General features: G+C 35.1%; 1 protein-coding gene across 2 annotated transcripts in view; it reads right to left on the bottom strand.

Annotated features, from left to right (window-relative positions):
• Positions 1–543: 543 nt before the first annotated feature.
• LOC150097560 (MFS-type transporter SLC18B1-like) overlaps positions 544–23,170 on the bottom strand; it is a 96,418-nt gene continuing 73,791 nt past the window's right edge. For both annotated transcript variants that reach the window (XM_090407448.1, XM_090407449.1), the window contains 3 exons: positions 19,632–19,706; positions 15,537–15,630; positions 544–1,231 (listed from right to left, as the gene is read on the bottom strand). In XM_090407448.1, the coding sequence (XP_090263574.1) occupies positions 1,121–1,231; positions 15,537–15,630; positions 19,632–19,706 (280 nt within the window). In that variant the 3' untranslated portion in view covers positions 544–1,120. The remainder of the gene's footprint in view (positions 1,232–15,536; positions 15,631–19,631; positions 19,707–23,170) is intronic.

The raw sequence follows: 23,170 nt of genomic DNA, 5'->3' as shown, positions 1-23,170 counted from the left end.
TGCATAATACTTATTCACATATAACACTTTAGCATACCCAAGCTGAGTTCAGTTTTCATGTTTTTGAAATGATTAATCAAATCGTTTTTTTCTCTAAAAAAAAAAAAAAAAAACTTTAGAAATTCAACATCAGCAATTTTTCAGTTTGCTGGTTTTTGAAAATATTTCCAACGCATATACATCAATACTGTATGTATAACATAATATTGTAAAACGTACCTGTCTATGTTCCCTCATTGTGTAAGTGTTGTAAAGTATCTGCATGTAACATAAGTTAGTTGCATTGTCTTGAATTAAGAACACAATGCATAAGTTGAAACATTGTGAACATTCTATTTTTACTCATTGATGTCACAGAAACAGGACTTATTTCTTTGAGAACAACCTGTTGTTATCAAAGATTTGGCTAGTAAGCTCTTGCAAAATGAAATAGCAAAGTATGGAATATTGCAAGTGTTGCAAAACTTAGTTACTTGTAGTTATTGTGAAGTATTTGCCTTTTGGTGTTTTTTTTTTCTTCAAGAAATGAAAAGGTATGAAAAATTTATTTATGCTATAAATTTATTAATATATCATTACATAACCAAATCACTATATACATGCGTATGGAAGATATTCATACTGCCAACACACACATCTTGTGCCATGGCAGCTCTCAGCCGTGATCCTCTTTCCTGATAATCACATATTTTACTTTGAAAAAATTGCTACAATCTTTACAGTAGCATTACAATCTATATATTTCTTAAAACTTTCTCATACCTGCAGAACCTGATGCTAAATTATTCCATGCTGTCTTTATGTTTATTAATCATCCTGGAAATATAATGGAAATACATCCTGGAAATATATAATCAGCTTCTTTAATAACTGTAGTTTCCCATTTTCTATTCTACTTGTACTCCTTATGGAAGTTAAAGGTCAAATGAAATATTTTCATTTTTATTACATCTCAGAATGATTATCAGTTTGGTAACTGTGGTTGTGGTCACTCCAATGTATACTGATTACTGTCTTATTTCGTTATATCCTCATGACCTGAATGACTTACCAATAGAGGTAAATTCTTAATTAAGCAGTCTGAGTGAACTTATGAGGAACAGTCACAACTTGTTTACACTTACTGCAGAACTGTTCTGCTCTCAGAACTATTAGAGATTGGTGTTTTCTCTTCATCAGCAATCACGGTTCCTTTTTGATAATGGCACATATACAAAACAAGGAAAATAACCTAAAAATTATAAATTGGTTTTAATGGTATCATCATTGCCACATTTTAACACTACTAATTTGTAAGCATTAAATGCAAAAATAACAAATAATTTATAATAGTTATCATGCAAAAAAAAAAAAATAATAATAATTTTTTTTTTTTTTCCCATTTGAAAGAAAATATCAGTGCTTAAGAGATCCTTACAAGCAATGACAAGTACTGGTGAGATATGAAAACAAATCATCCAAAGAATTAGCCACATTTTTAATTTTAAGCTTAAGATAGTGATGTAGATAGTTACTTAAGTTATCAAAGTTAAATAAGTGGAAGAGGACTTCCACATACCCTGTGGAGAAATGCAGAGAACCAACTAAGGCTTCTAACCACATATCCAATTCTCACTTTCTTGTGGTGCACCTTGTTGGGTATCTGCTTGGATACTGGTCAGATTAGTATAGGCTAGCAATTTGGGACTTGCGCTGAACTAATTGTATTTTGTATTGGCTTAAACAACAGACCTTATGGTATAACATGATAAAGTGTGATGCTATCTGAGGCGTTGCTTAGTTAAACAATGCCTCCACTATTTTTATCAGGGAAAATGGCAAACAGTAAAAGATCACATATTTGAATAAACTATGTGCAACTCAGCAAAATATTATTATTATTTTTTATGGCATCTCCATGGAGTCCAGAGACTCATTAACACACAAATCCTATCATACCTCTCCTTGATTCCAACATCACTGACCAAGCTGGACGAGAAGCAGAAGTCTTTGCCATAAGTTACGACCTAACACAAATTGTACATCTACCTACTCAAATTTCTGATAACTTACTTCAGTCTCCAAATATTCTGATTCTCTTTTTAGTTCTCCTTCCAGATACACTGCAGAGGTCACCTTTCCTCTTGGCAACTCTGACAAAAACTTGTATAAGTCTCCTCTCTCATAGAATGCCCCTCCCTCAACCACACCCTGGCCTTACTTCCTTGGGCACTACAAAGGGGCCAACTGAGATGACCTCCAGATTTTCTGCTCCTCCTTTTCTTGGTCTGACTATAGTTTCCACTCATTTGATCCAAATACCTGCTGTGAACAAGTTACAAAAATTATTCTCACTGGCATGAAGTGAAGACCTTCATCCCCAATTCAAGATAATCCTCATCCACTTGGAAAGCAGATAAGGATTACCTTGAATCTTCCTAGTTCAACTTAAAGTGCACCAAAGCAGTCGAAGAAAAAAATTTAGCTTGCTGAAAGTGGCTCACTTCAAGAACTCCAGCTTCACACCCACCATACACCAAAACACACAACATATGCAAATCAGTCATCAGCAGATCCAAATCTGATTTCATCAAGGCCAACAGCAAAAAAACTTGCCTCCTGTTCAAATGTGGAAGCCTTGTCTTCTGGTCTCTCACTAAGACCATGAGACACAACTTCTGCTCTCCTGCACCTCCACCTTTCTCATCCTGATTTCACTGTTACTTCACTCAAAGATGAAGCTGATCTTCTGGCATCACTCTTTTCCTCAAACTCCTGCATTGATGATCAAGGGAAATCACCTATCATACTGGAATCCAAGCACCACATACAGGGTGTTCGGGATAAATTTGACAGTTTCGTAAGGAAAAAGAAAATCTTCTTTGTATCTATTAAATTTAATGAATTGACAAAAAAACATTACAGGCAGAGTTAATTACAATACTATCAACAAGATTTACTCAAAATAACCACCATTAGCATCGATCACAGCTTCAATTCTGCTTCGGAACCTCGAACAAGCTGATGCTACAGTCTCCCTGGGAAGGGCCTCAAAAACTGTTTTAATTTTATCCATTAACTGGGCTTTTGTATTACTGGAAGTGCGATTGGTGTCTTTTTCAACTGCGCCCCATACAAAATAATCCATGGGGTTAAGGTCTGGGGAGTTTGGAGGCCAAACATTTGGACTGGTGAAGTCGTAGAAATTTTCAGACAACCATTTTTGACTTTTCCCAGAGGTGTGGCAAGGGGCCGAATCCTGCTGCCATACATATGGCCTACCATTGGCTACCCTTGTTATCCAGGGCTTGACTACAGTTAGCAACTCCACGAACAAAGCCCGAATTCCAATGCCAGGGTTCTTCAACACCTGTTCCTGCAGATTTGCGAGGAATTCTGCTGTACGAACGCAATCAGATCGTCTGCTAGGGATCTTTCTTCTTGCTACATCCTCGTAGTCACCATTGCAAGTCTCTAGTTCATGCCTGATTGTTTTTACTGTATTCAGGGAGCATTGGGCAGCAGTCGTAATATCCTTATTTTGATGGCGGGCACGAATCATCATGATACAAGTTATTCTCTTCCATGATTCAGGTGGGTTCCAGCTATCCATCCTTTCTGACATCTTGTATATGAATGAAGAAGGGTCCAAACTTTTAAATGAAGAGAAGTGTGTGTTAATACATGTAACTTACGGAAAAATATAATTAATTATAAATATGTCAAATGTATCCCGAACACCCTGTACCTCCTTTAGTTTTTCGACAAAAAGAAATCAGGAAACTGCTAGAAACTTGGATACTAAAGCCTTCTGGCTTGATGGCATCTCTTCAATTGTTCTCAAATATTGTGCTTCAGAATTACCACCTGTCCTGCATCATCTCTACAATCTACTGTACATATCTGGTACTTATCCCAGTGCATCGAAGCGATTCTCCTATCTATTCCTAAAACAGGTGATAAAAGTCAACATCAACTGACCAGTTGTCATCACCTTAGTCCTCTCTAAAATAGTGGAGAAAGTCATCAATAGCCAACTTCTCCACTACTTAGACGCCCACCAATTAATGAGCAATCACCAGTGCAGATTCTGTCGTTCAAGATCTACAGCTGACCTTGTAGCTTATATCACTTACCACTGGACATGTGTGATGGAAAGGTTTGGAGAAATTTGTGCTGTTGCCCTTGACATTTCCAAAGCTTACGACTGTGTGTGTGTGTGTGTGTGGCATCTTGGCCTGCTTAACAAATTGCCATCCTTTGATCTTCCTGCCACCCTCTGTAATTAGTCACCTTTCTCTCTGGTTGTTCTCTGCAAGTCATGGTAGATGGCACTCTCTTTCTCTTCAAGCTTCATCACTGCTGGAGGGCCTCAAGGCTCTATCACCTACTATCTTTCTCTTGTTCATAAATGACCTACTCGCAATCACCACCACTAATCCTGTCCATAGCTTTGCTGCTGTTAGTACTCTCCACTCATCATATTCATTCAACAAACCAAACAATACTTTGCCATCCCAGGCCACAAGATTATCTACAAGCAGTACCTTAAACATTGGTCTTCATACTATCCTTCAATGGGATGAGGACAACCTTGTCATGTTCAGTGCCACCAAAACACAGTCTTACCTTTCTTTCACAAAATAGATCTCAGCTCTCCTACCCTCATCTGCAGTAACACAGAAATCACCAATCAAGATCAGATCTCTCTCTCTCTGCTTGGACTAATGTTTACCTCCAGTCTCACCTGACATAAGCACATCAGTAGCTTCCTCAGCATCCAAGAAACTTGGCACTCTCTTTTGTTCAAAAGGCTATTTTACAGCCAATCAACTCCTAACTATATACAAATCCCAAATTCATTCTTGCTTAAAATACTGCTCACATGTTTGGCAACGGTACACCTAAAACATCCCTTAAAATATTTGATGCTGTCCAGCAGCAAGCAGTTATGTTCATTAATAATCCCTTTCTTACAGGGCATGAATATGTAGCTTGGTTCCTTATACACTTGTATTCTTCCGATGATGACCTCGATACAGGGGTTTAAACGTCAAGTTTTATTTTGTTAGTAATTAATAAAATAATCTGTTCAACACGTGTGTTTTTGTGTTCCTAAATTTATAAATATGAATGCTGATCACCGTGTAACCTTAAAAGAAAGAATCCTCATAATCCATGGAGATATGACCCACAAGCAGTGCAGCCTCTACGGCAAGCTAAAGATACGTGTTTCCTTGTTAACGAATTGACTAGCCTTTTTGAAACGATGTAGAGACAGCAATGTAATACCCAACTGCATTAAACTAAAGAAGTTTAAATCAGCCAAAGCGCTCCATATTTATGCCCGGTTGGAAACAGCCTTGTTACAAGAACAAATCCACAAGGCATGTAAAAATCTAGCATCCACCCAAGTCAAAGTTCTACAACTTAAATTAGAGCTATCCAACTACGTTATTCCAGAAATTTGGGAGATTCTAGACAGGATCACAGACAACTCAGCCAAGCACTTATTACTGAAAAACAAAGAAGAATTAGTATTGAAATTTCAAGCCCTACAACAACAGAAAAGCACAAGACCATCAAGATGCCATAACGAAAGGAACAGCCAATCACAAACCAACGTCATAAGGAGCAGCCAATCACCTACAAACGAAGTTAGGAGCAACCAACCACCATCGGACCACTGCTTGGTTATCAACCAATCAAACCACAATCTCACCCAAAGTGAACTCGCGCTGCTAAAGAAAGGTTTTAACTATGCCATTGCTCCGAGGTCAATGAACAAACTTGATATCGTGTATCATATTGAGAGAGGTTTAAGATCCCTCCCCACCATTTTGGCTGATAAAATATGAATGGAAACATCGTGTATACTAAATTCAAACAGAAAACTAAGCACCAACTTAAACAAAAGCGAAAATCTAGCCCTTAAATCCCTAAAAAAAAAAAAAAAAAAAATAACCAAGACATTATAATCACGAAAGCAGATTAAAGGCAATGCCACTGTCCTTTTAGACTGTACAACATACATTGATAAAATGAACCATTTGATATCGGACCACAACACCTACCAAATGGTAAACTACAACCCCACATAACGTAACAAAAAGAAAATAACTGAATTAATCAAATCCGTCCGCACATGGGCCGAAGAAACAACAAAAAAATTAATACCTCATTATGCCCGTACACCCTGAATTTATGGCCTGCCAAAAATACACAAACCAGATGCGCCACTACATCCAATTGTTGAAGGAATTGACAGCCCAAATTATCATTTAGCCAAAAAGTTAGCGGCCACACTCAAGGAATTGGTAGGTCAGTCCCCTTCCTACATAAAAAATACACAACATTTCATTAATAAAATGAATGAAATGTTGTGTATTCAACGGCCAAGATTTATTAGTCAGCTTTGACATAACTTCCCCCCTTTTCACCAATGTCCCAATCAATGATACTATCTTGCTCCTACAGAACATATTTCCACACGAGATCACAGCCCTCTTTGCCCACGTACTCTGCTCCAGATATTTCGTGTGACAAAACAATTTTTACTTCAAAAAGAAGATACAGCCATGGGCTCACCACTTTCCCCCCAATAGCTAACTTTATATGGAAGACTTTGAGCAACATGCCCTAGAGACAGCATGTCTAAAGCCCAAAATTTGGCTCAGATACGTCGACGATATTTTCGCCATTTGGCCAAACGGCCATGAAGCTCTAAATACATTCCTTAGCCACCTAAACAAACAACACAAACGTATCCAATTCACCATTGAAATGGAAAAAAAAACAACTCTCTTCCTTTCCTAGACACGCTTGTCACACGTCTTCCCTCTGGCTGTCTCTCTCCTTTTCAGTTTACCGCAAACCTACACAGGCCAATACATACACAAATATTCTTACCACCACTCAACACAAAAACTAGGTGTCATAAGCACCCTTAAACACAGAGCTCTAACTATTTGTTCTAATGAACAGGCTCTAAACCAGGAACACAAGATCATCAACCAAACATTTATAAAAAATGGATACAGTAAAAAACTATTCACAAGATCCTCCATAAAGATATCAGTAATAACAAAAAAAGATTTCAGGAATACCATTGCCATTCCTTATGCTAGAGGCATTTCTGAAAAAATAGATGGAACACTACGCAAATACAACATTAAAACCACCTTTAAACTCCCAAATAAGTTATGGCACCTACTCAGTTCTAAAGATCCGCTTCCACACCTAGCCCACCCAGGGGTATACAAAATACAGTTGCACATGTAACATACCATACATAGAGGTAACAGGGCGAACTATCTCAATCAGACAAGATGAACACAAACGACACATTAAATACCTCCATTTTGGAAAAACTGGCCTTTCTGACCACGTACTCCAAACATACCACAGAATTGATTGGAAAAATACCAAGTCCCTACACCGCACCAAAACCTGGTTTGAGAGAAAATTTAAAGAGTCAAGTGAAATGCTCAAACACAACCCAAATCTCAACAAAAATGATGGCCTAACCATTTCAAGAACGTGGAGGACCCATCTACAACCTGTATAACAACCTTAATTAGCCATAGAAAAATCCCACTATAAGAAGACAACCTGGTGAAGTGTTTGTAACATTCAACAGCAACTGAAAGAAACCATATTATAACAATCAGAACTGTACAAATCCAGAAGAATATTAATACATGAGGACTTTAGCAGTTTATTGTAGTTGTATTTATTTTTATTTTAATTTTTTTATTTTTTTTTTTACTTTTTTATTTTTTTTTATCACTAGAGGTCAGGCTAGGGAAAAGGATTAATTAACTACGTAGATTTAGTTTACCAGTATACAGGGCATGAGCATGTAGCTTGGTTCCTTATACACTTGTATTCTTCTGATGATGACCTCGATACAGGGGTCGAAACGTGAAGTTTTATTTTATTAGTAATTAATAAAATAATCTGTTCAACACGTGTGGTTTTGTGTCCCTAAATTTATAAATATGAATTTCTTACAGATTCACTTCATCCTCACAATATCACAGGTGCAGTGTTTCAGCACTGTGTCTATTCCACAGGTGCTCCTATGGTCGGTGCTCTAGTGAATTGGCAACTATCATTCCTTTACTTTCAGTTGCACATGTTAATACAAGAGCAGCAGCTTCCCAGCATCCCTTTACTGTGCATATGCAAACTCACTGGACCTGCTTCTCCTCTTCCTCTTTTATTCCATCCACTTCTGTCTTCTGAAACAGCTTTCCTCATGAAGTATTCCCAAAATTACAAATTGTAGCTCTTCAAAAAAAAAAACTATCTCAGTCCTCATCTGCACCCTACACACGGCACTGATGTGCTTATAGGTCTCTTGATCTCTCATGTATGGAATCAATATAAAAAATAATGATAATAAATATGCATCTAGACTTGTCATGAAGATATTTCGTGCGAAAACTTTGTTTGCTTACACTTGGATAAAGAATTAAAACAAGAATATAATTTCTTTTTAAGTATTGTATACTTTAAAACCAAGTGAAACAATTTTCTTCAAATCAGTTTTTTGCAGTACTTATAAATGTTTTTAATCTTTATGTAAATGTTTTGCTTTCATTAAGGCTTAAGTGCTGTTAGCACTGAGAAAGGATTAAAATATTAATTAATTCTTCCAATATTTCATCTCGATCACTGAGACATTATCACGGAGTACAACTTGGAACTAGTAACACACAAAAAGGCAACACAAAACTAAGTGAAACACATGAATGAAAGACTAGTCCTAACTAGGTGAGGTGCCTTCTGTGGGCACCTGATGGCAGCCTAGAATGCAAATTAGGATCTTGAAGTGTTAATGTTTTACATATTTTGGGAAGTTTTATGCAACCATAAAATGGTTCCATTGTTTCTTATAATGCTGATACTTGAAACAAAGTACATGTTATCTATTTCTAGTTAAATTTTCATGTCTCGCTGTGGTGCATGCTTTATGTTAAAGAAAACCCACATGTCCTGCTGTATGTTAGAATTACTGAAAAAAGTCATCACTTGACAATACAAAATTTTAGAAAGGGAGGGGATATTCCATACGTCCACGACCATAATTTGTGATCTACTAAAAGTAGATCAAACTTTATGCCGATTCACAATAACGACGGATGCCTGCACGTGCTTTCTTACTGTAATGTGGTCTGACTGAGAAAGATGCTAGCAGGCACTCTAGTGTTTGAGTGTTTACCGAGCTACTATGATGTATATGTATCAAACCTAGTTTTACTGTTAAATCTACCTAATTGTTCTATTTAATTTTTTTTTATATATATACGTATTTAAATTGATAAAGTACGTAATTATATACCATGTCTGATAAAAGAAGTGCAGAAAAGTTAGCATGACTTAATGTTAAGAAAGCGCGGAAATCAATCACACTTGAAAAGAAGATGGAGGTGATTCGAAGAATGGAAGATGGGCAGACATGTGTTAATGTCTGTAGAAGTATGACCTTACCTCCATCGACTTACTACAATTATGAAAAATGCAGATAGAATAAAACAGTCTGCGCGACAATCTGTGGCAGTACTAAATGCAAAACACATACGTTATAGCAGGGGTAAACTTCATGAAAAAATGGAAAAATTATTATCGTTATGGATGGATGACATGAATCAGAAAAACATTCCTCTGACGCAGGCTGTTATAACTGAGAAAGCAAAAACAATTTTTGAGGATCTTAAAAATGACAGATGGAGGCGAAGAAACATGTTTAGAAAGCAAAGGCTGGTTCATGAGATTTAAGTATCGAAGTAAGTGTCAAATTATGTGGTGAGGCAGCAAGTGCAGATGTTGCGGCAGCAGCTGCTTTTCCTAAAGAATTTCAAGGCTGTGTAGAACAAGGAAGTTATCCTCCTGATCTTATTTTTAATGTTGATGAGACTTGGCTCTACTGAAAAAAATTGCCATCATGCACCTTCATTTCCTGTGAAGAACATTCCCCTCCAGCTTTTAAAGCTGCAAAAGATAGATAGACTTATGCTTTTGTTGGGTGCAAATGTCTCCGGAACTTCGAAGCTTAAACCAATGTTGGTGTATTATTCTCAGACACCACGCGCCTTCAAGGGTCTAAAAGCTATGCTGTCAGTCTATTGGAAATGGAACAAGAAAGCTTGGGTTACACAGGATGTTTTTATAGATTGGTACACAAATTATTTTTGTCCTACTGTGTTTTGCTTCTGTAAAGAAAATGATTTGCCAGCCAAGGCATTACTTCTCTTGGATAATGCCCTTGGACATCCTCAAAACCTTGCTGAAGTACGAACAACATTGGATGTCAAGGTTGTTTACATACCCCAAACACAACATCACTTTTGCAACTGATAGATCAGAGGATTATATCAATCTTCAAAGCCTATTACCTCCATATAACATTTATGGAAATGGCAAGAGTCTTGGACACGTCAGGAAGAACTATTAAAGACTATTGGCAGTCATTCGATATTTTGAAGGGCATTAACGACATCAATGCAGTTTGGAAAGAAGTGTCAGCAAAGTGTTTAAAAGGAGCATGGCGAAAATTTCTTTCGCCATTTATGCACTACTTCGAGGAATTAGAGCAAGAGGAGAATGTTATTGAAGATGTTACCAAGCTTGTACAAGAAGTGGGATTGTACGATATTACAGCTGAAGATGTGACATAAGTCTTAGAGAGCCATGATAAACCGCTTTCCAATGAAGACTTAAAAGAATTAGCCGAACAATTAAGTCAACATCCAAAGGAGAAGAAAGAAAACGAAGAAGGTTCTCTGAGAGATATAAAAACGCCCAATTTACAGCATATCCTTGCAAGCATAGAGACATCGACTGATGAACTCTGCGAAATGGACCACGATTGGGAATGGAATGCGAACGTAAAAAGGAGTGTAATCACATCTATTCAACCTTACACTGAACTCCTTAAAGAAAAAAGAAAATCTAGGCAGTTACCACTGGATACTTTTTTCAAAAAAAATGCAGATGATCCAAAACCAGGAACCTCAACATAGAAATATGTAATATCTTTTCGAAGTTTCGTATTTTGTGTATATAATTTTGTTTTGCTTTCGTTATTAATAATTTTATTTTAACAAATATGTATGTATGTATTATCAAAGCTTTAAATATAATAATGTTACACATACTTTGTGTGCATATTTTTTGACTGCACGGAACACAACTTTATACCTCCCATTAAAATTGAGTTCTGTTTATGCCCGTTTTTTCAGGAACGGAAGTGAGGCGTAAACTGAGGGCTGCTTGTACTTGATTTGCATACTGTATTCAGTTGGCCTGTTCTGTTAGATATCAAAAATTCACAAAAATAAAGAAAATGATTTGCCAGGGAAGGCATTGCTTTTCTTGGATAATGCCCCTGGACATCCTCAAAACCTTGCAAAACCAGAGAGAAAGTTTGGTAAAATTATCGCTCAGGATGCCAACAATATTTTAGTCAGCTTTGATGCTTCTACCGTCTACCTAGTGTCAGTCTACAGGCACTGTTCTGCAGCTGTACAAATTCTTGTGGATGTTGTGGTCTGATTTTTGATCTACATATATTGATGCATAACATTGTCTACTTTAGAATACATGGGCTGCCTCGCTACCCTTCTGAAATTCTTTGTGAAATGCCACTAATTGTTCCATTAAAATGAAAAGTTTGGCTTAGATGTATTTAGCTACATGGCAACCAAAATCCTTATTTTCCTCGTTCACTCAAACTAATAACACAAACACATTGTTATCATTGATTTGGAAAAACAAATTTGCTTCTGATCCTTGACATGCTTGTTATTCACATTCCCTTCTCTTTGGCTGTCTGTTTGTGTTTTGTATTTTAAACAAACATGCATAGGTCAGTTGTGTCTAGGTTGATTTGCTCTGCTGCATCTCCCAAAAATTAGGATTTTAACAGAGCTAAATAAGTTTGCTCTGTTGAACTCCAAATGATAAAAAATACTTTTAGTGATATTAGTCAAAGAAAACTGAAAATAATTTAAATAAACCAAACTAATTATGACTGGGAGAAAATAAAATCTTACATGAAAGGAACGGTGTAGAAAATTGGCATTACTAATATGTCATTCTTTCAATCAAGAATGCCATATTAGACACTCGAGTGATCTCCCAAGAAACTACTCAGATTTTTTTAACTAGCAAACCAGAAAGAACATGCACAATTAAAACTTAATACAGAGTGATTCAAAAAGATGGACTCAATTTTGTAAGTCTATATATCAAACATAGAACTAGTGACAAATATGATGTAATGTATATTTGATTATACTCACAATAAAGCTTATAGATGTTCAATCCCCCCCCCCCTCTGACTGCACAGATAATAACATCAAGACAGTAGTTGAATTCATCCCATACCCGAAGAAGGGTTTTGCGTCACTGAGTTCACCACAGTTGTGATACGGTTTTTTAGGTCAACCAAAGTTGTTGGCAGAGGTTGTATAAACTGCTTCTTTTACGACCCCCCCCCCCCCACAAGAAAAAGTCGCAGGATGTGAGATCAGGAGATTTTGGGGGCCAGAAATGAAGCGCCAGGTCTTCATTCCTGATGCGACCTATCCATCGTTGAGGTATAGATTCATTGAGAAAATCTTAAACATCCTGGTGTCATTGGGGTGGAGCTCCATCCTTGGAAAATGAAGTCTTCTGAATCTTCGTTCATTTGTGAAAGAAGCCAGTTTTCAACCATGTCCAGATACATTACCCCAGTAATGGTCTCTTCAGTAAAAAATAAAGGTCCATAAACTTTTGTTCTCGATAAGGTGCAAAACATATTAACTTTCGCAGAGTTCCTCTCGTGTTGCAATGTTTCACGGGGATTTTGTAGTCTCCCAAATGTGAACATGATTGTGTCGGTTTACTTTCCTGCTTAAGTGGAATGTCGCCTTGTTACTGAAAATTAAACGCAACAAATTTTGTGCTACATAGTACCCATTTTGCTCACAACTGACACTGCTGTATGGTAACACTAGACAAGCACTAACGATAGTATTTCAAACTTTAGGAACTCCTCTTTCATGTTCTGTAGGTCATTCACATACAATGTATAGTTCAGGAAATATAGCCATACGAAATGAGTCCATCTTTTTGAATTGCCCTGTATATTGGCCTTATAATTCTCAGTTGTTTTGGCCATAATTCTAAACAATTGAACTCAGCTCTGGTAAGGCAGTTATATCCAGGTTATACCATAGAGTTCATTAAAAGCCTCCAATTCTTACATTACACCAGGGGTTGGTATGAGTGGAAGTTTCAAGATGCATATCATGAGCTTCTTGAAACTGAAATGATAGATTAAAAACCCCTAGGATCTTGATGATCCTTATATTTTCAGTTTTACAATTCTCATGTAACTCTTACAAGGCAGGTTCCAAAATTTTACGGCCTGACATTCACACGAATTTTAAAATGCTGCGTGTGATAGATAGCACCATCTGTGGGGAGCTTAGTGTACCAGTTTCAACTCTTTACCTGTAGCATTCAGTTGGAGGCACCCATTTGACTAACACGTGGTAAGCTAAGTGGCTGTAATGTTAAAAATTGAGTACTGCACTGTGATCAAGTTTTTCACCAATGGGCTAAACAGTTTTGCCTAGGAAGAGAGAGAGCCTTGAAGATGATCCTTGTGATGGTTTGCCTGAGGAAGTGATTACTGAGGAAAATGTTTCTCTTGTTGAGGAGGAACTGCTCAATGAGAGATGGCTGAAGCTCAAAAGAAATTTCGGTAAGGTTGGGGCTTTCTATAACCATCTTTCACATCAGTCAAGAGAAGCTTCAAATGACAAAGGTCAATGCAAGGTGGGTACCCCAACTTCTTCTCTCTTCAATTCAGAAGGAGCATTGTGTGACCTGTTCCTGCAAGTTTTTAGAGCTTTGCCAAGGGAATCAGAAGTGCTGGAATCATTGTCACCCTGTATGAAACCATGGTCCTTTATTTCTATGGAGTTACTCACACCAGGCAAAGTGCTGCCAAGAAAAGCCAAGGGTATTCAGTCCACCAAGAAGATCGTGGCAACAATCTTTTGGGATTGCTGGGGAATTCTCTTGATTGACTTCAAGGAAAGGAATACCACTGTTGAATTCAGAATATTATGCTTCACTCTAGCACAATGCCATAATGAGAAGAGACGAGGAATGCTGAGTCATGGTGTTCGCCTGCTTCACAACAATGCTGCAGTCTGTAAGTAAACAAAGGTTTCTGTGGGTAAGCCGTTCTGGAGATAGTTTTCAGTATTGAGACCACGTGTTTATTAAACAATAAAAAATAAAAGAGTAAAAAAACCTGACAAGTTTTGTTCGTCGTAAGACTTACATCATCAGGGTTAATGGTGTATAAAAGTTTAACACAACCAAAGATTAATTGATAATTAATAGTCCATTAAATATTTTGTTGACTTCACAGCTGTTCATTAATTGAGAATTCAAATACAAAATGATACATTTGTTACTGTATGCCTGTTGGAACAATGCTAGTTGTTGCCATTTTCTGTGGCTCACATGTGTTATATCTGAGGTCCGAGACAGTTAAATTTTTGATGAAGACACACCATACTTGATGTAAAATCAAGCCTTGATTTTTATTGCACTGTAGGGATTCTAAGCATTTTTGCAACTTGTTTAAATTTTCTTGTGAAACAGTTCTTCTCAACATATGACACATTTGTCTGTTGCCAGAGTACTCGATGGCCAGTATTAGTTGTGTGGAATGCTAAGCCTGATTTGTGTCCCCTTCTTTTTTTGACTGCATTCTTGAAATCTTGTTTTGATAAGGGAGTTGCAGGAGCTGTGTTAAGAATTTTTTTTGATTGTCTTGGGTTCAAACCATTAAGTGTGAGGTTCTGTGTCAGGTAGTGTAATTCTTCATTTCGCTTCATCTGTGTGCTAGTTGGATGTCAAATAAGATTCCAGACATCCATCATTAATATGAAATAGATCAGAGGGCTTGTTTCCAAATTCATTCACTAGTATAGTATAGCGTGTATGTAATATATATAATGTCACCATTTAGCCATGTGCAATCAATGCTTCATTTTTCCATAAACACCATTATAATCATCTTTCACTATAACAAATGCTTGAAAGGTTCCAAACAAATCAACATTGCACCAAATATTATGCTAAAGAAACTTCACTATAACGAGGTAATTTGTGCTTAAAATTATTGGAGCAGGAAAAACCTGATTAAATGTATATCTAAAGATAGATAAATATCTGATAAATAAAAAGCTATGAAAACATTCCTATTTTCAACTTTATTTATTAAAATTACTTGCTTTTTTTACTGATTAAAAAAAAACATGCAGATATATAATGCATATCATTATATGCATGCTTAATTTTTTTAATTTGAGCAGTTAAAAAAATCTACTTCATGATTTGGTAACTAGAAATGCATATCCATAGTATGATCTGAAGTTTTTAGATCTATATGCACCCAGCTATGATCATTAATTAGTTATTAGTTTAACATTTTGTACAACTAGTATTTTATCAGGAGAAGTACCTGAAAACAATTTCCTTACCAAGCAGAAAGTCATGCCGAAGGGAACTAGTGTTGCTTGTCTATATCCTCCAGTTTCAAGAAGATAGCCCCCAATAGTAGGTCCAAGAAAAGCTCTTGCATAATATAGAACATATTATTAATCATTTATGTATGAATAACTGTAGACATAAAATTAATTGTTAAATTATCAGTACTTTGTTTACTTCAGATATAAATCTACATTTAAAATGAAAAAATTAAGATACTTCATAGAATACATTTTAAAATCAAAAAAGTTTTTTTCAACTTTATTTAAGCTTACTGTACAACATTTTTCTTGTATTCAAAAGCAGTAGAAACAGGATCTGTAGGATGATGATGATCCTTGCTATATGATGTTCATATCTAACAGCAGAATTAAAAATTTGGAGAACGTATGGAAAACGCAGTCCATGATTCACTCTCTTAACAGTCAGTTGGCTTGGTGATCCCTAATTTTAAAATTTTCTCCAGAACTAACATCTAGAAGAGGGTTCACATACTGGCAGACCAAATACAGCCTGCGAATGCTTAGTATCCGGCCTGCAACCTGAATGATTTCTTTTCTGAAAATCAATGTTTCTAACATGCCGTGGGGATTAAAGCAGAAAAAATTCAAACTTCTAAATGTTTTATGACAGCTTTAAACAAAAGTAAAACTTATTCACAAAATGTTGTGAATAAGTTATGATTCACAAAATGTTGGCAACACTGAATGGAAGTTACTTGTCATGCAGCCATTTTAAGCCACGTGATACAATGTCAATAAGTTACGGGTTACCATTGTAATATGATAGTGTGTTAATAAAGTTACCTCAATAACTTATATTTTTTTTGTTCATAACAATATCTGAATTTAAAGTTAAAAAAGAAAGATAGATCAAGAAAGCAGAACTTTTCAAGAAAAATGGGAGAAGGCATATTTCTTTGAAGACATTTTTTCATATTGCAACACGAAACAAAAAAAGCAGATATTGGCATGTTAGTATAGAGGAAAAGATGTCACGTTTCAGAATCCAAATCAAATTAAAAGGACTCGTAGACAAAAATCTTTATTTTTGTAAGTCAAAGTTATGTATTTAAATAATCTTAAAGTATGAATAAACTGTAATTGAACTTATATTTTCTCAACTTATATTTTTAAAATTTAAAAATAAAAATGGTTATAAGTTTAAAATTTAAATGGTGGTGTAACTGTTTACGTAAGTGGTAAAGGCTCGCCAACAAAAGGGCCTTTGTTAGAACCTTTCTTTTTTTTAGTTTATGTTTTGGTTCACAGAATAATATTGAATACTGTCCCCATCTGATATACATCTAATTGACTGGCCCTTTGCTGTGTTTGAGTTTGAGACCCCTGATCTAGAATATATTATTTGTACTCTTTTTGATAATTAGCTGGCATCAGTCAGTTGATCCACCAGTTTGAATTCCAGTATGCTTGATTCACAACAGATTTCTTCACCTACATCGACCATCTCTGCACATATGCCACAGTAAAGTTTGAAGAAATTTATGCAGTTATTTTTTTCAAGATATTCTGTGAGGTCTGTCTTGCATCAAGGAATACTCAGTAAACTCCCATTCTATGGCTTGTCTCCCACCCTTTGTGAATGGGACCAGTCCCTTCCTTATCTTTGCCACATATCATGGCAGATGGCTTTCTTATCAATAAGATATGCTTGTTTTTAGAAACAGAAGACTCAACGAGAAATGCTTGTTGGCTCTTCCACCCATTTTCCACTTATACACAATACTTCTTCTCATTGAGATTAAATCTTTTGCAAAATTTTTCGTGATGATATTAGACTCCATTCCTCCTCCTCATTTGACAAACCTTGTTCAGTGCTCAAACATCCCAACCTTAAAGAACTTCTGCTATCAGTGTTCATTGTTTAGCAATATTATAGAGACAAAGACATGTGTTAGAACAATTATTTAAAACTAAGAAAAAATAAACCTTGGTGTTTTGACCTCTATATGAAGGTCATCATCATCAGGAATACATATATGAACTAAAATATAAGCTGCATCACAATATGCACATAAGTAAGCATAACTACTTCATTAACTGTTTAGACTAGCCTGACCTTTGGTGAAGGAAAGGGAAAATTTATGTATAAAAATTATAAAATAAAATAAACATGATAAAATACCTAATTATAAATTAAAAGTGGAAATATGTCAATTGTTACTTGTTAGCTTCTCCATAATCCCTGTTATCTTCAGGTTCTGTCCATTAAGGTTTCCTTGTGTTTGAGTTCTGCAATCTTATTATTTTGTTGTTCTATACCTGAATGCTATATGGGTTTTAGATGGGTCTTCCAGACTCTTGAAATTGCTAATCAATTATTCTTGTGAGATTGGGGTAATGAATTAGCATCTCAGAAGCGTCTTTGAATTTTCTTTTGTACCAAGTTTTGGTGCAACATAGGGACTAGGTGTGCATTTTCAGTTAATTCTGTGACACATTTGAAGTGCATGATCAGAAAGGCCTGTTTTTATGTAATGAAGGCATTTAATGTGTCATTTGTGTTCAAAGTTTCTTGTTGAGATTGTGCATCTTGTTTCCCCCTGTGTAGGGTAAATTACAGGTGCACTGGATTTTGCATATCTCTGGGTTTGCTGAGTAGACTTTTTAATTTTGTGAGTAGTTTGAATGTTGCCTTAATTGTATTTATGCAGCATTCTGTCTGGTTTTTTTTTTTTTTTTAATATTCCCCTAATGTACAGAATGACTGATATTTTAAAAAATTTTTTTACCTTTAGTAACATTATTGTGAAGGATCCTGTTTTTCTGTTGCAGCTGTTCTTTCTAAAGGTTTTGCTTATAATTTTGTATTTATTCTTCAGGTGCCTGTTCATCAGAGCAAATTGTTAGCTATGTTTGGTGCTGATGACCCTAGTGTTTGTGTTGGATAGTGGTATGAGTCTGTGTATATATTGACTTGTCAAAAAGAAGAGTTATTGTTTCAATCTCAGTTTCTATACATTCAATCTGGTAAATTGGATGTATTTGTGTTGTTTGAATTCAGGTGGCTTAGAAATGTATTTAAAGTTTGGTGTCCTTTGGACCAAATAGCAAATATATTAGCAATATATCTGAACCAGACTTTGGTCTTGCTGAATCTAGAGCTTATTGTTCAGTCTTCCATGTAAAGGTTAGCTATAGGAAGAGGGGGGGCGAAGTGATGATCCCATGGCTGTACCTTTTTATAGGTAGGAATTATTTTATTTTGCCCCATGAAATAACCAGAGTGAATTCCATGGACAGAGGGCTGTGATATCCGGCAGTTTTTTTTCATAGAAGAATAATTGTCATTGATTGGGATATTCTGAAAAGAATATCACTTAATAATAGTTGACTATTAATAGATAAATAAATAGTAGAATAATAGATAAATTCAATGAAGTACAGTTAAATGATTTAGTACCAGACATCTGCTTAGCAAATCTTTTCTGAATACCTCTAATTCTCTTGGAAGTTGTTAAAAATCTGTGCGAACAATTATGTGAGCCATAGTCCAATACCCAGTGAAAGAAGTTATGATATCCTCTCATAAGGGTATTATAACTTTCTTTCATATACAGTAGTTATATTAATACAGTGAAATATAATAGAAGAATTAGGAAATTTACAAATGTTTCATTGTTTTGCCATAAATCTCTTACATGACCATCATTCATTAGTGATGGTGTTTGCACAGTTATGCAAGTCCTTGAAGAAAAAAGGGGAAAAACAACTTCCTTGTATGTGTGTTGTGTTTTGTAGAGAGGAGATTGTTTGCCAAGCATAAACTTTTCTGAATTTCATACACCTCATTAGTGCATTGAGAGGAAAAGTATCTTGTTTCCTAAACTATTCTCACTACTGACAGTCATCTCACAGTAAGTATTTTACTTCAAATCTGCAGTTTTCAGTAAATAACATGATAACTGAATAATGTTGGACTGGTCAAAACTGTTCCAGTGAAATGAAATGCTGTAGATTTTTGAAAACTTATTTGTGTTATTAGAGACCCTAATCCTGACAATTAGGTATATTCATTTATACAAAACATTATTCAAAAATTCATAAAAGTCACTATTGTAGACTCACCCGAGAGAGCTTGAGGCTGAAAGCATAGATGATACAAGCCCATAGGTTCTTAGATCATCTGGAAATCCTCGATTTCTAAAACACAAAGTTTTAAGATCATAGTATTATTTTAATTGTCTAAACAAAAATTCATTTGCTTCTTTCTCATAACAAAAATTATTCATATTTAAACTTCAGTATCCATTCACACTTGGTAACATGCTGTGTTGTAGAAAATAATTCCTGTATAAATGGCTGATTTCAACAGATAACATCTAATATGTGTAAAGAAAGGCTTAGGTAGTGTTCATTATCCATCATAAAGTATAACTAACACTAAGAGGAAAAAACGCATTTATTAAACTCACTAATATTTTACTGGTTTTCTATTCGGCATCATCGGATGTGTGCTCATCACAATAACGATAGGCACATAGCACTTAACCAAGAAATTGTAGAGACAATTTAAATTATAACTGATATTTAATGTCCTTGGTGCCCTCTACTGATCAGATAACTACAAAAGTTAATTCAAAGAAGTTCAACTATTAGGTTCTCAAAATGATAGTCTCCCAGATCTTTGGTAAAGTTAATGCAACTTGTTGAAGTTGGGAGAGTGCTTGCCATACAGATAATCTCAGATCATCTGTATGCTAAGTTGGGATTAGCAGACCATGCTCTGAATACTCTGCATAGAATCATGGAGAAAAAAACATCTTTATTACATAGAAGTTGTTACAGGTATGAGAGGCTATTCTTAGAATCAGCATCAGCTATGAAGCATTCTCCCAACCTCAACAAGTATGGTTGCATTAATTTACAAAAGATCTGGAAGATTATCATTTTAAGATCTAATAGTCGGACTTCTCTGAATTAACTTTTTAGTTATCTGACCCATAGAGGATGCCATGTAAGGACATTAGGTGTCAGTTACAATTACTTGGTTTAGTTGTATATCACAATGATATCTGTGACAGGCATCTGATGATGCTGGGTAGAAAACCAGTGAAATATTAGTGAATTTAATAAATACATTTTTTCCTCTTGGTGTTAGTTTATTATGGATCTAATATGTGTTTATTTCAGATATTTTTTATAGCAATGTAATTTGACAAAACCACACCACATCATTAGTTTTATTTCTGCACAGTAATTTATTTTTATTAATTTACTGTGCAGAAATAAGTTTTATTTCTGCACAGTAACAAGAATTTACTAGTGCTTATACATGCCAAGCATTAAAAATATTTAAATAATAATAACGAAAAACTGCCCTGTTATTTATTATCAATCTTCCACTACATGATATAATTTAAACTATCCAAGAAAGTATGTTCTTATTTAATCCTTTAAATAAAGGATTAAATAAGCTTAGTCATGAAGAAACTTCATGTTTGCACATGAAGTTTCTTCATGACTAAGCTACTTATATCTAGGAGTTGATTACAGCTGTTTTATAAGGGTTGTCACCATTGGCTAAAAAATATCATGAAGATAACTGAGTTTTTGGCAAGAACTGTGTTATTAGAACAAATATCTTGGTTATGTGTAAGTGTTTTGAAGATGTCATACTGTTGGTGGATGGTGGTGTAACTCCTTCCAGTGTGTGTGTGGAAATTTTATCACTCTTTTCTATTTCTATAAATAGAAAAGAGTGATAAACCATTTGATAGTCTTGTAACTAGTGTGTGTGTCTAGGAAGAGAGGACAGCTTGTTTCTTTTTCTATAACAAAATGTATTTTTGGATGTTGGCTGTTTAAATGCATTATCAATGTATCTAATCAAGCAGTGGCAGCTCATACATACGCACTGCGACACTGCAGCATCCCCAAGGGAAAAATGAAATAATTAAATTTTGTTTGTGTTTATAAATAATAACAATGCTTACAACATTATATAAATGCAATACAACATGTTAAAGGTTACGGCTTATGTTTTAGCATTGATTGAATAGTTAATAACTGGAATTGTTCAATTAACACTTTACATTGTGAAACAAATGCACTGATCTAATGCAGTGTCAGAATTATCACATTAGGCCAATTGTAGCTAGCCTCGCCAATATTCGTTTGCGCTTGTCATTGCACGTTACAAGTGATTCCGACACTGCTCGTTTGGGCAGTGTATTGTATGCTTGTGCACGTTATTTCTGTGAGTTACAAAACTTTTATTATTGATATTTGTTCGTGGTGAGGGTGAAATATTTTTAATAAAGCAATTTTTTAATATGTTAATTTATTTATTAATAAATTGGTTACTGATTAGGAAAAAATAATTATTTTTTTAAAAATTTTGTATATGCAGCACCTCTACTTAAAATTTTCACCGGCTGCCACTGTAATCAAGAGATCAAATAGTAAGTACATCGTCAGCATAGCATAGTTATACTGGTTTGTGTGTAATGTTGTGAATGCTTGATTTTCTTGAAATTTGATATAGATATTAGATAGCAGGGAAAAAGGGTAAACTCATTGCAGTCCTATCTAGCTATTTGTATATTTTTCCTTTCCATGAAAAATAACTTTAATGAGGTGTTGAATAATTCAGATGTGTCAGAGAGGAAATGCAGTTAATATTGTCAAGAGTTTCTCTGAGTGGTATATCGGTAAATAATGCTGTAATGTCAAATTCAATTATAATGTCTAAATTTTTTTAGGTTTAGAATTTTTAATAAAAGATGGAAGATTACTTTTGTCCCTCAAGGGCAGCTCTCCATCCTTCATTAAAAATTCAGAAAGTATCCTCCTCGTCCCTTTTTTTACTCCCTATACTTGATAGAATAGAGAGCCCTGTCTACAAACTCATCAAACATCTAGCAGTAAGGACTGTTTATCCTATCAACTATAAAACAAAGGGAAGTGGGTTATGAAACTTTGAAGACTGGTGTATTCATGATAGATTTACATGGTAATCTAGTTTTTTGGCAATTACTTTAGGCCAAGAGATAACTTGTTTTTTAATAATCAATACATATGTTTCTTTTGAGATTTAGTAGGATCTGTTACCTGATAAGCAGAAGTCTTTTAGAAAATAAGAAAATGAACGAATTTCACCTCTACTTGCCAGGTTATAGATTGCCTTTCCTAAGCGATCAGAATATATCATGAAAATTATGGAAACAACTACTGAGTAAAACTTTAGTTTAATATAAACCAAACTAAACACTCGATGTTTCGACCTTCACTTGAAGGTCATCATCTGGAGTATACACACACACACACATATATATATATACATACATACAAAGATACAAGCTGCACTACAATCTACATGGCATGCGAATGTTACTGACCAACCGTTAAAACTATTTGCCTGACCTCTGGTGGGAAAAAAACTTACTACATTAAAGCTAAGAGCCCTATTATTATTGTTATCTATTAGGTTACAAAATTAAATTAATCTGGAGAGCAACATGTTTACAAAAAGGAACAAATTAATAAATAAAAATAAAAGATTACTTATATAAGTATATATATAAGTTACAACCAACTGGTATGGATAGATAGTGGCCAATAAAAGCTGAAAATTTGCTTAGTCATAAAGTCAGAGTTTGCTGGAA

Source organism: Typopeltis vanoorti, chromosome 17 (genome assembly GCF_054136105.1).
Source record: "Typopeltis vanoorti isolate ZY-2024b chromosome 17, IOZ_Tvanoo_1.0, whole genome shotgun sequence".
Classification (NCBI taxonomy): Eukaryota; Metazoa; Arthropoda; class Arachnida; order Uropygi; family Thelyphonidae; genus Typopeltis; species Typopeltis vanoorti.
This window is presented reverse-complemented; position numbering and strand designations above follow the sequence as displayed.